This window comes from Parambassis ranga, chromosome 15 (genome assembly GCF_900634625.1).
Source record: "Parambassis ranga chromosome 15, fParRan2.1, whole genome shotgun sequence".
NCBI classification, from domain to species: Eukaryota; Metazoa; Chordata; class Actinopteri; family Ambassidae; genus Parambassis; species Parambassis ranga.
Genome location: NC_041035.1, coordinates 20,581,629 through 20,593,809, shown reverse-complemented (window position 1 = coordinate 20,593,809; position 12,181 = coordinate 20,581,629). Strand labels below are relative to the sequence as shown.

At 47.6% G+C, this 12,181-nt stretch overlaps 1 protein-coding gene across 1 annotated transcript in view; it reads right to left on the bottom strand.

Annotated features, from left to right (window-relative positions):
• The window catches only part of adgra1b (adhesion G protein-coupled receptor A1b), a 121,500-nt gene that overhangs the window by 37,660 nt on the left and 71,659 nt on the right, over positions 1 to 12,181 (bottom strand). The window contains 2 exon segments of the mRNA XM_028423197.1: positions 7,189 to 7,397; positions 7,753 to 7,963. Coding sequence (XP_028278998.1) covers positions 7,189 to 7,397; positions 7,753 to 7,963 — 420 coding nt within the window.

Here is a 12,181-nt window from a genome sequence, read left to right as displayed (position 1 = left end):
CTAAAGAGGTGGAGAGCTGTTTGATAAACTGAACAAACAGACTCAACAAGGCAAATCACATAAACCTGACTCCAGTGCACATGGAGTCTGGAGGATCACTGTGAGTCCAGCTGCATTTAATGTAAGCAAATAATCCACTGAAGGCAGCCATGAGGTGTGTGTAGGATTGTATTGCATGTTTCTATGGACCTGTGCCCTGGTTGTAAAATCTGTTCTCTTTTTTCAATAAATATAAAAAACAACTGCCTGTGGTGGGTAACACCCATGATTATGATCATTTTTGAAAAAACATTCACCCCCTTATTTATGACAAAATAAGACCCCATTCACACTGGGGAAATCAATCCGGCTAGAGCTGGATTCAGGCCGTATCTGGATATATCTGGATTGATTTCAATCCACCTCTCGGAGGGGTCGCGTACAAAAGCCGTACGTAAACAGCCGTCGAACTACGACAGCTTTGCCCCGAGTTTATTTTCCACAGGGCTACAAAGGAGTGAACTGCTTTTTGAACCGGAAAAAACTAAAGAACGAGCGACTCTGTATATTACGAGGCGCCACCTAGAGGTTTGGAGGACAACAAACAAGCCGGACGCGTGTGTAATGCCAGATATGAAGGGTATCCGGGTCTCTAGCTGGACTGACTGCTGGTGTGAATGAGGCCTAAATAATCTTTGGTGTGAGATTATAAATTATGTAGTGAATGTTTGACATACGACCTCCTCATCAGCACATCATCAGGAGACATGTATGAAATGCTGTACAGTCCATCTGACCTGGGCTGATTTGTTTGTTTCATATGCAACATTCCTGGTTTCCTCATCGGCTCTCGCTTTCAAACATGTTTTATTTTTTCATTCAAGATTTGAAAAGCTTGATCACCACATGTTTAGGGATTATTAAACAAATAAGAGAGAACCAGGACCTGATCTATTGTAGGGGCAAAGTGGCTCTAAAGGAACATGTAGTGTGCAGCCAGCCTGCAGAGTCACAGACACCGAGAGGTTAAACCAGTACAGCAGCAGCAGGAAGGCAGTCTGCAGAGAACCGTGGTCACACACACACACACACACACACACACACACACACACACACACACACACACACACACACACACACACACACACACACACACACACACAGCAGCAATCCCCATGAGTTAAAGTAAGCATGCCTAACATTACATTTAAGTTAATGCATTCATGGAACATGAGTACATTTATTAAACATGAACTTAAACCAGACCTCCACTTGACGGGCAGCACGTTCACACAGCGCCCGCTGCTCGTCTGTCAGCTGCCAAAGAGGGCGAGTGAGGTAAAGGGTTAAAAAGGTAGTGGGCTGCAAATAATTAGCATTTACTCTAAGAATTAGCTTAAGCCCTGTAATTATAACAAAGCTTAACACCAACACACACATTCACTGACATCTATACCACTGCTGTATGTGATGTGTTCAGCTACACCTGCAGCTCCAGGGACGTCCATGTCACATTTGTCAACACTAAATATATAATTACCATTTTAATATGTAAATTCCACTATGGGAGAAACATGTGCGTATACTGTATGTTTCTGCTGTAAGTACAGTGGAGATTTCACTCAACATGCGCTGTGATCTCCACCACACATCCCTCCACCTCAGCCCTCCTCTTCTTACTAGTAAGTCCTGGTTTCAGGTGTTGATGTGGACAAAGGTGTCAGCCTGGTACCCACAACAATAAACTTGCAAAAGGACCAACCAAAGCCCAGACTGGCAGATCATTAAAGGGACACGCTCAGTCCAAAGAGGGGTTCAACCCTCAGTGTGGGTGAAGGTCTTTGCTAAGTGAACCTCAAGGCAAATGAGCTACAGCTCCACCCTCTCTCCAAACCACTGGGTCCATCAGGGTTATGGTGCAGCTTCCTCCAGCTGATGTCAGGCCAGACAGGATATGTAAGTCCTCCAGAAGGTCGTGGGTAGCTTCAGGATCTCCACCCAGATGGCCAGAGGACTGACAACTCTACTCCTGGACTTCTCACTGCTCTCAGAGACAAAGCCCTTCTGGCTTAGCTTCCTCTTCATCACTACAGCCTGGTACAGAGGCTGCATCAGTGCAGAGACTGTACCCAGTCTACAGTCCATCTCCCTGTCCCTTTTCCCATCCTACTTATAAACTCCTCCCCCTGCAACCTGTCTCAGTGTGCATCGTTGGCCATCCCGCTAAAGGCACAAGAAGGACATCATCACCTGCAAAAAGCAGACCTGTGGCCTCCTGACAGCCATGTCAGGCGTCCTCCTCACCACAGCTCCACCTTACCAATGTACACAAGAGGATGGAGGCACCATTCAGATGTAAAATCCATAATCTGCACAATGGCAGATTTGACCCATTATAGATAACATGCAGCACACACGGTGTATTCACAGCTGTGCTCACGGTACAGGAGACACTGGGGTGGAAGCTTTTCACTGTATATGAAGGCAGGAGGCTGCGTTATATATTCTATAGCTCCTCTAACACAACCACCCCCCCCCTTTTTTAATCCACTATCATCTCACACACACAATAAAGCATCAGCCCCGTTGCTCTTCCCCTCCCACTACAAAGCATATCAACAGGAAGACGGCAGCACAGGCGTGTGAGATATCTAAACAGGTCATCGTCATTATCACTGTAAATCCCTTCATCTCCTAAAACACACAGAGCAAAGCTCCTTTAGCATGGAAATGTTAAAGGAGACGGAGGAGTCCACGCGCTGTGTGGGGATAAAGTTAACCACGCCGGAGCCGGCGGCCTCGCTGGTGGGCGAACAATGAAAGCTGGCTTGTCGTCTGGCCATGTCTGCCCCGAGCACAGATGTTGACAGCAGACTAATGAGGACAAAGTTTTAGAGCTGAGACACAGACAGAAGGAACGAGACAAAAACAAACACGAAAACACCATCTCTGAGCCGCAGAAGATCTGAAAGGTTATTTTCAATTAGTGACAGTATAAGTGTACAGTATGATGAACGCGAGCTGTGGATTGAAGCTGAATAAACAGCTCCCATTGGAGGTTGTTTTTTTTTAGAATATAATCACAGTCAATTGGCGTGGATGAAGCACAGAAGGCTTTCTAATTTTACCCTCCTTCTCTTCATCCTTTATTTCCTCCTAGTTGCTACCTTTTAAGAGACAATGAAGGCGATTAATGGTGCAACACACATTCTGGGCTGTATAAAGCGCATGTATAATGCTGTATTTGTGAAATGCGGGCGGATTATTTCTGTGTGTTTGCTAGTCATAAGCTGCTGAGAGAATGGACGGGTGGATTATCACGCTCGTTCAGGTATCCTGTTCCTGTGTACTGGGAGACAGGACCTGGCGGTCAGCAGGAACACCACGCTGATGTCCAGCCTCAGCCAATCAGAGCTAATTTATCCAGATGGGACTCTGTCTTCAAGATGGACGCGCAGCAGCAAAGATGAGTGAAATGTGGCTGAGAATTTCCATACAGCGTCCCCTCCCTGGACCTCCTGTCCCACAGAGGGCGCTCCACAAATGAAGTCAACAATAAACAGGGTCTGACAGAGCCTAAAAATGTATAAAGCTACACTCACCCTCCCACAAATCGGACGTTTTTGGGCTAGATGTCAATGAAATACAAAGTGATGCCTGATAAACATAAGCGTTTAAGTAAACGCCTGACGTCAGTTTACTGTTTCCATGAAGAATGAACACCTACAGCCATCTACAGGTGTGTTATTTCTTTAACTGTAAGTTTTGAACTAACCAGCAGATGAGCTGCCATGAAGGAAATTCATTCCTCAGGCAGAGATAACGAGGAGCTAATCAGTCATGTGACAGGATGACCGACAACATTTGGACCTGCATCTGAGGGAGGAACTCCTGACCAATCAGCATCCATTAGCAGAATGCTAGCATGCTAAAAAAAAAGACAGAGTCAATGCTGTGTTAGCCAAAAATGATTTTGATGAGAATTGATTAGGGGCTATCTCACAGCGGCCTTTAGGTGAACTGCAGCTGGGCTGAACAGGAAGTGGACGGGCTCTCCGCTCAGTTCTAACCTTCAGCAGCTTGTGAAGGTCTACAGCGTGCATCACAGCCATGATTCACACTGTGCAGAACGTCGCTCAAATACCTAACTCCTGTTTTCAGCTACTTCAGGTACCTCTGTAACATTTCACAGGGAAATATTGACTCTTTTTTTTTGCGCAGCATTTACAGTTTTCAGTCTTTTGTAACCAGATGCCTTTTAAATTGAAGGTTTGAATATCAATATAAACTAAGCTTCCAACATGTAAAAGGTCTTGGAGAAAAAGCAGCGTGTTTCTGAATCTGAGCTGTCAGAAATTTCCCCGCTGACTTTCTCAGACAGAAAAAAAAAATACAGTCAAAAGCAAAACTTTGCTTTTTTTATATTTTTCCATTAATTCACAACGTGGCTGACCACATGCTGGGAAAGCCACCTCAATCACTTAAGTAATAAGAAGCCAAGCATGGCGCTTTCAGGCAACTCTTTCAACACATGCAGACATCTCATTTAACCAACAGGTCGCCTGTTTGTCAGCAGGACCGGATCCTTCCAGGAAGCCGCCTCACTTCACGTGTTCATTATATTCTGAGCGCTCGTCTCTTATTGGACCATGGCCTAAGGGGCCTTTGTTATGATTGGATACTTACAGAAGCCAGCCACCCACACCGCACACATGTGTGTGTGTCTGTCTTTGGTTTGAAAAGGTCTGCTCCTGCATATTAAACAGTCTGGAGCGTTGCAGCAATCAAATGCAGGAACTCCTCCATCGACACATTAATAAATACATGAAGCTGTCTCTGCCTCTGAGGCGGTGCACACAGCATGGATGCAGAGGAGGAGAGGTGTGTCTGTTGGAGGGGGGGTTAAAAGGGGAGCTGGGGTGTAGGGTTGAGGCCTGTCACTGTGATGAAGACAGATGATGAGGCTGCATTGCTGTAAACGAGTGAGTCAGCCCTCCCTTCAGACAGGAGGCAGGAGGCGGGACACCACGGCACAGGAACCGTCCCCGGTGCCCAAATCTGGAACGGCTGCTATCTAACAGCTTCAAGTTCAGCTCAGTGTGGAGGGAGGGAGGGGGAGGGAGGGAGGGGGGACATCCGAAACAGAGAGACATGCCGTCTTTCAACACATGACCCACATCTGAAACAATCTGTAGCACTGGATGGAGCGTAACAGGTCACTACTCGACCTGATTTTCTGAGCAGAAAATGATGCCTCTGTTACACCTTCCACTGTTCACCATCCACAGCAGGAGGGGGAGTCAAACATGCAAGGCTGCTGCTGCTGAGTGTCCACACACACATCCCGTCTAAAGTCACTTATTTGACATTCTGATCACAAAGCCAGGGGAGGGAGACTCTCCACTCTGTAATTCCTCCTGAGCCAAAGAAAAGGATGCTCATTAAAGTCCTTTTTATAACCAAACCTCCGTCCTCAGGGACTGTTGTGTTGGGCTGTCATGCTATTTGTAGACTAATCATCTGCAAACACACACAGACACAGACACACACCATAGAACTGGATGTAAAAGAGTCTGAATCCACAGGATCAGGACATGGTGGTGCCCACTCTCAGCCCTCCACCGTGGTTCAGAGGTGCTTTAACTTTAACACAGCAGCTTAACGTCTGCAACTTGTTACCCAGAATTCCCTTCAGGAGACCCCCATCAGGAGCTTTAATGGTGTTCAGGCACTTTCAGTGCTCGGGCTCCATCATAGACAGCTGCACCCATGGAGCCCCCTCACATGTAAATACTGTCAATGTAACATGCTCAGCTTGCAGGCAGCCAGTCCGCCTCTGTTTGACATGAACACATTATGCAACAGGTTCAGCACTTGCAGACGCCTCTCAGGGACACACAGAGCATCGTCAGGGTGTGCAGTATTTCAGGAGAATGATGTCACAAGTCCGTAAATATTAAGGGTCCTTTTCTCGGGCACTGCAGAGACCAGGCGGGTGTGGTGACTGCATTAGTAGACGCGCAATCCCCGGCGCAAACGCTCGCACAACACCGTGATGTGGACGTTCCCGTCACGGCTTTCCACCATCACTATGACTACACCTTCTACTTGTAGGACGTGTCTTGAAGTTTAATTTTTTTTAAAAAATCTGCTGCCAGGAAATGTGACCAGAGAAAAGGCTGGCGATCCGGCTCCGGTCTGCCGGCCACACTGTGCCCATGGACGGCGCGCCTCCCCATAGGAAAACACATTCACACCGACAATCTGCCATCTGCTCTGCCTCTGACAGCAGCTCAGTGTCCTCCACAGACACCCCACTCTCCCCCCCGAGCACCCCACACCGTGTTTTTCTGCATGCCGCCTCGCACCCCACTCTCTCCCCGGTCCTCTGCGGCTTTTTTTCTCGAGCCAGCTTATTTCCACACACGAGCGAGCAGCGGCTTCATAAAATATGCAGGTAAAACAAAAAAGGCAACAACACTTTTCATGCTCTACTGAGAACTGACCTCCCAGTCTAACGAATCCCACTCTTCGGTAAACATCCGGAGGATTTCTTTTCATCCCAAAAACAGCGGAGCAGGCGCAGCGGCTCTATGGAGCGAGCGGGCGATGCGATGCCATTGCGCTTTTGGTATTATCCTCATGAAATCAATCTGAACAGGGGGACGTCGTCAGGAGAAGGCATCTCGGCTTGAGAGAGACACAGATGAACGATGCTACGCTTCTACAGTCCAGCATTTTTCGCTCGGCGATGGTTGCAGCCAATTAAGCACAGCACTTGCGCTCCGAGGCGAAGGCGCTCCTTCTCCCGAGCATCGCGTCTATTTCAGCTGCTGTGCTGCTTATTGGGAAAAAAAAGGTGGCAGACTATACAACACACGCAACTTCTCATTTCCAGGATACAGGGTGGGGGGGAATTTAGCGTAGCGCATACTCCAAAGCCAATAAATCCCCGCAGCGCGTTTGACAAATCCTTCGCCTCTGCTGAAGAGCAACAATAAACGAAGCTTTTAAAGGTCCCTGCATGGAGTGCTTCTTAAAACACGTGACTCCGTCTATTCCACGGTGAGAGAGAGAGAGAAAAAAGATGCATTTGCTCCATAATAGGCCCTAAACAGCGGAAGACACGTTACGTGTGTGTGTGTGTGTGTGTAGGGGGGGTCACAGCTAAATGAATGACACTGTAGCACACAGCAGCAGACTACTCACCATCAGCACAGCAAAGTTATTGTGGTGGCTGCAGTGAATAGTGGTCGTGTTGCCCCCGGAGCCTGTTATGTGGCAGCCCTCTGCCCTCCAGCCACCGTGTCCATCCAGCAGGTCAAAATCCCAATAGGCTGCGGTGGGGTCTACACCCAGTGCGAAGTGCCTGAGAGCGATGGTAACGGAGCGCACGGAGCTCCCGAGGCTGCACCCATCTGTAAGAGAAGCAGCACGTTCAGAAGAGGAAACCAAGTGGAAAGTCTGGAAGTGCCATGGCACAGAAAACGCATGGACGCACGCACGCACACACACACACACACACACACTGCAGCCGACAGACGCTGTGTGAAGTGTTGCAGAAAACTTTAACACCATCGTGAAGCATTCAGCTGTATTTTCATGCAGCACAATAAACAAAGTGTTGGGATTTATTCTGGAAACGTGCGCAGACCCTGTGTCAACATGTTGCGCAGAACAACTGTGTGTGTGTGTGTAAACACAGACCGTGTCGGCAATACAGTAACAGCGTTGACATCACAGGCATGATGATAAAAATGGATTTCCTCTTACCTAATTTGGTGAAAGCAACTGGTGTTGAAACGCTCCTACGCTTCCCATCATCCGCGAGATTTGACGAATTCCCCGTGCAAGGAAAGAGTTTCCCATTGCGAAACACGATAAACTGCAGCCTGCAAGTGGAGTTATCAACAGATTGCAACGCAGAGGAGGAGAGAGGCGTTCCAGCCAGCGGTAAATGGATTGAGGCGACTGCCACTGAGTTCTGCGGATGGAACAAAAAAAAACAGAGAGAGAGGAAAATAAAAATTAAATAACGTCTCCGAGATGCGCCGAGGACAAGAAAAGACAACTCCCACAGAAAAAGACTGACAAATTGCTTTCCTCTCCAGGAGTGGAGGCGACCATAGACGGCAAGTGACCAAGAGAATGAGAATCACGTTTGAAGCGCTCTAGTGCGCCTATTTGGTCAGGCTCCCTGCCGCAGAGGTGGAAATGGTTCTTACCATTTCAGCTTGAGGGCACATCAACACTGCAGCTTGATTTAAAGAGACAACCGGTCTGACTTTATCTTCTTTTCACCGACTATACACACCGTACAACAACCGTCCCTGGCAAGATTTAGGGGGGTTAGAGGGGAGTTCTGGGGGAAAGGCATGGGGGGCTGGGGGAGTCTTTGAGCACAAGAGAATCCAAACTGGTTCCCTCCTGAAACTTGCTTTTCTTTCAAATAATCCCATATGCAGCCATCAGAGCTGCATTCAAGACCCACAGACAGGGCTGGATCCAGACTACTGGAGCTAAACGCTCCAGGAACTTTGGCACAGATCAGGCTTGTGAGAGTTGACGCCCCTGGTGGTCAGAAAAATGCTGCTCAGGGGTGTGTAACTGCACTCAGGACAGGACAGGCAGCACTTAACCCTGACACAGCTCAAGTTTAATAATAAAAAAGCTTCCAGAGCAGCCCTGTCAGCGTTTACACACATCAGCTGATAGAACGGCACCATGATGTGAACACTGTATGCATGAAAACAGAGAGGAGGAAATGTGGGGCCAGAAAGTAAATAAACAACCTTTAAAGGGACGTCTGTCAACATCATCTGGGCTGCAGTGACTCAGTAAGGGGATCAGGTTAGTGAGCTTCATCGGCATGAATCAGTCAGGGTGGCTACACAGCGGACAGCTGGGCCTGTGTATGGCCGATCATTGGTCCAATTATTCCTCGTGTGTTTAGTGTTAATATGATTCTTTTATTGCTTCTGATGTGAAGAAGCTGCCTCCAACAGAAAGAACCAATGAGAGCGAGCAGACGGAGAGCGCGTCCAAACCTGACCCTGATGGACTCAGCACATAAGCTAATGCTAACAATGTAGCGGCCAATTTTAGCATGGACTGTTACTCGTGGCAGTGAGGACTACAGGGCTGCAGTCTTCCAACAAATGTAGCACCTTAGCTCAAAGACACGTCTCTAACAGCGCCATATCTACCCGGCAATCTCCAGATGAGGCCTGTTCTGTTCAGCTTTCAATCACGTCACCCTCCAGTGTGAGAGGATCAGCACTTTGAACCTGAAGGGGAGGGAAGCTTCCTGACCAAGATGAATGTAGATGGCCACAAAGTGCCCTTACACTTAACAGGCAGCTGCTTAGTCAGACCTAATCAATGGGGAGGAGGAGGATGGCCAAATGTCTTCATCAAGTTAATCAGGAGCGTCTTTGTGCGTTCACACAGCTTGTTTCTCATGCTGCCCGTGTGTTCACAGGCTGTTTTTTTCATCTATTATCCTGCAAGATCATCTTCTATGGGTGACAAAAATGAAGCGCATGCTTGAGCACAGCACCTTTACATTAGAGCCCGCATGAGAAGCAGCTTCAGCTTTGTTAGCTATTTGTTTCTGCATTGACTCACTCTGGAAAGGCTATTGATTTTCTTCCTTCAGTGTGTGTGTGTGTGTGTGTGTGTGTGTGTGTGGAGAATAAAAGACAGAGAATCCTCGTCTTGAAATTTATGTTGCATCATTTCCTTTCTCTGAACGGCTTAAGCCTGGACGGTCTGTTTTCTGAGACATCACAGGATACAGACATCAGGGATGGAGCCGCGGAGGATTTGAGCCTATAGGTGACAGCTGAGGGGGGGGGGGGGGGGGGGGGAGGGGGTTAAACCCGGGCCCAGCGCACTATTTGATGGGGTTACTTCTCACACAGATGCCAGGTGACCTCCATCCCCCTCCGGGAAATGTTTTCAAAGCGTACAACTCACTCACAGAAAGAAATCTTATCTGGTACACTTGTCTCCTCATCTCCTTCTACATCTTTTATCCTCCTTTATGTGGCGTTTCAAAGGGATTTACAGCCCAGAGGGGGCGCTGTGAGCTACAGCGTGCACAAGGTCCCATTCTGAAGCAACAATCTGTGTTCCTCCTGAGCAACCTAAACAGCTACCTATCCTCAACCCCAACGCCACCAGGGACCTCACACTTCAGAGCTGATTTAGCTGGTTGTACCTCAGCTGCCTGACCTTCCTCCAAGCCCCTCCCTTTCCAACAGGGCCGCATGCTGTAGCCTTAGTAACCACAATCGCACACACACACATGCTCTGCTCCATCTCTCTCTCTCTAGCCTCGGGATCACCCCCCCCCCTTCCTTGCAGAGGGCATCCAGGTGAATGTCAGCAGTCACCTCCTATTTCAGGCTGCCGTCCACCTCCCTCCACCTGCTCCTTGTTGCACAGCCCTGCTTGATGGAACCTCGAAGCTGAACAAAAACAGCCTGCAGGGCAAAACACAGCAGCGGCGTTTGACCCAGGGCAGCCACCAAATCACAGCCTAAAACATCACGCCTAAACACAGCTCAACAAATCAAGCGCTTTTTTTTCTGTGTGTGTGTGTTTAATCCAAAATTAGAACGAGCTCTGAGCCTTTGTAGATATATCTGCAGGAGAGATCATTTTATTTATTTGCGCAGGCGGAAACTTGAAAATTAACTATGAATGAAATGAACTCCGCTCAAAGGGCAGCTCGCTGAGCTCTGCCACAGCCGAGCAGAACTGCTGACGAGCACCATGGGAGATTTGCATAATTGTTTTTTGTCATCATTGGCAGTCCTGTCAGCACAGACGTGGTCAAAGACACAATGACCATGACAAACGAGCAGACATCAGAGACTTCAGTGGGTCATTTCCACCCATGATGATTTCAAATGTGAGAATAAACCAGTAATATTTGACAAACCGATGGCACCCGATTCAACCCCAGTGACAGAGGTGTCCTGTCTTTAACATGTTTATACTGTTAGCATCCTTTATCATCGAGAGGAATTAAACCAGGCCCTGCATGGTTACCATGCCAACAGGAGTCTGCTTCCTCTGGACGGGTGTTGCGTTGTTTGGTTGGGGGGCATTTGAGCAGATTTGAGGCAGGAAATCGGGCTCTTTGGAGCGGCGCTTCAGCTGTCAGCCACGCTCTCCTCAGTCAGCTCTGACTCAAACTGTCACATCACAGGGTCGTGGCTTCACAAAAACATTCAAGAGGCTGCAACAGATGGGCAGCATTGTTTCACGGAGAGAGGCCATTGTGGATTACAAACGAATGAATTCATTGTGTGGTAAAAAGCAGAGCCGATAAATTAGCTGCGGGGTGATTGATCGTGAGCCAGAAAGAGCTCCGACACAGATCTTAGAAGGAAAACCCACAGATTCCAGCCTGACTTAATGAAAATATATGAGTCTCTCTGCAGAACGCCGTGTTTGCCATGTCAGTGTGTAGCCCACTACACGCCCATTATTACAGGACACAGACTGCTGTGACTCACAAAAGACGCCTCCTGGAACCACAGGCTTCATGCAGCACTGCAATGATAAAAAATATATATTTGAGAACACAAAAAAATCTCTGAATCATCACTCTTAAAGGGTCAGTTCACCCAAAACACGAAATACTGTACCTTCTAAATAAATATGTAATATATTTAATGTATGTTTTCTGCATGTTTGTTCCTCTCTCTCTCTCCTGTTCAAGGTTTCTTCCTGTTATCGGGAGTTTTTCCTGACTGTTGATCTGAAGGGGGTTCAGGCTCTGGGTCTCTGTAAAGAGCTTTGAGACAATTCTGATTGTAAATAATCTGTATACCTGAATACATACCCGTCATGGATGTATGTTTTAATAAATAAAAACTCTTTGTGAGTCTTTTATGTAGATAAAAATAGTGTTAATGAGCAGGAGGGTTGGATGATGTAAATAACATTCTTGTCCATAGCAGTGGTGTATGACAGACCTGCAGCTTCTATCTATTAACTATTCATTGGCTGTTAATGCTGTGAACAGGTTATAATTAGCATAACTGGAATTCCAACAAAAGAGCAACCTGAGCGAGGACTTCACCTACACACACACACAGACACACACAGACACACACACACACACACAAGCTGTGTTCCCTCTGGAGTTGTTCTTTACCACGTTTTGTCTCTCATGCTCCTCAAGTCT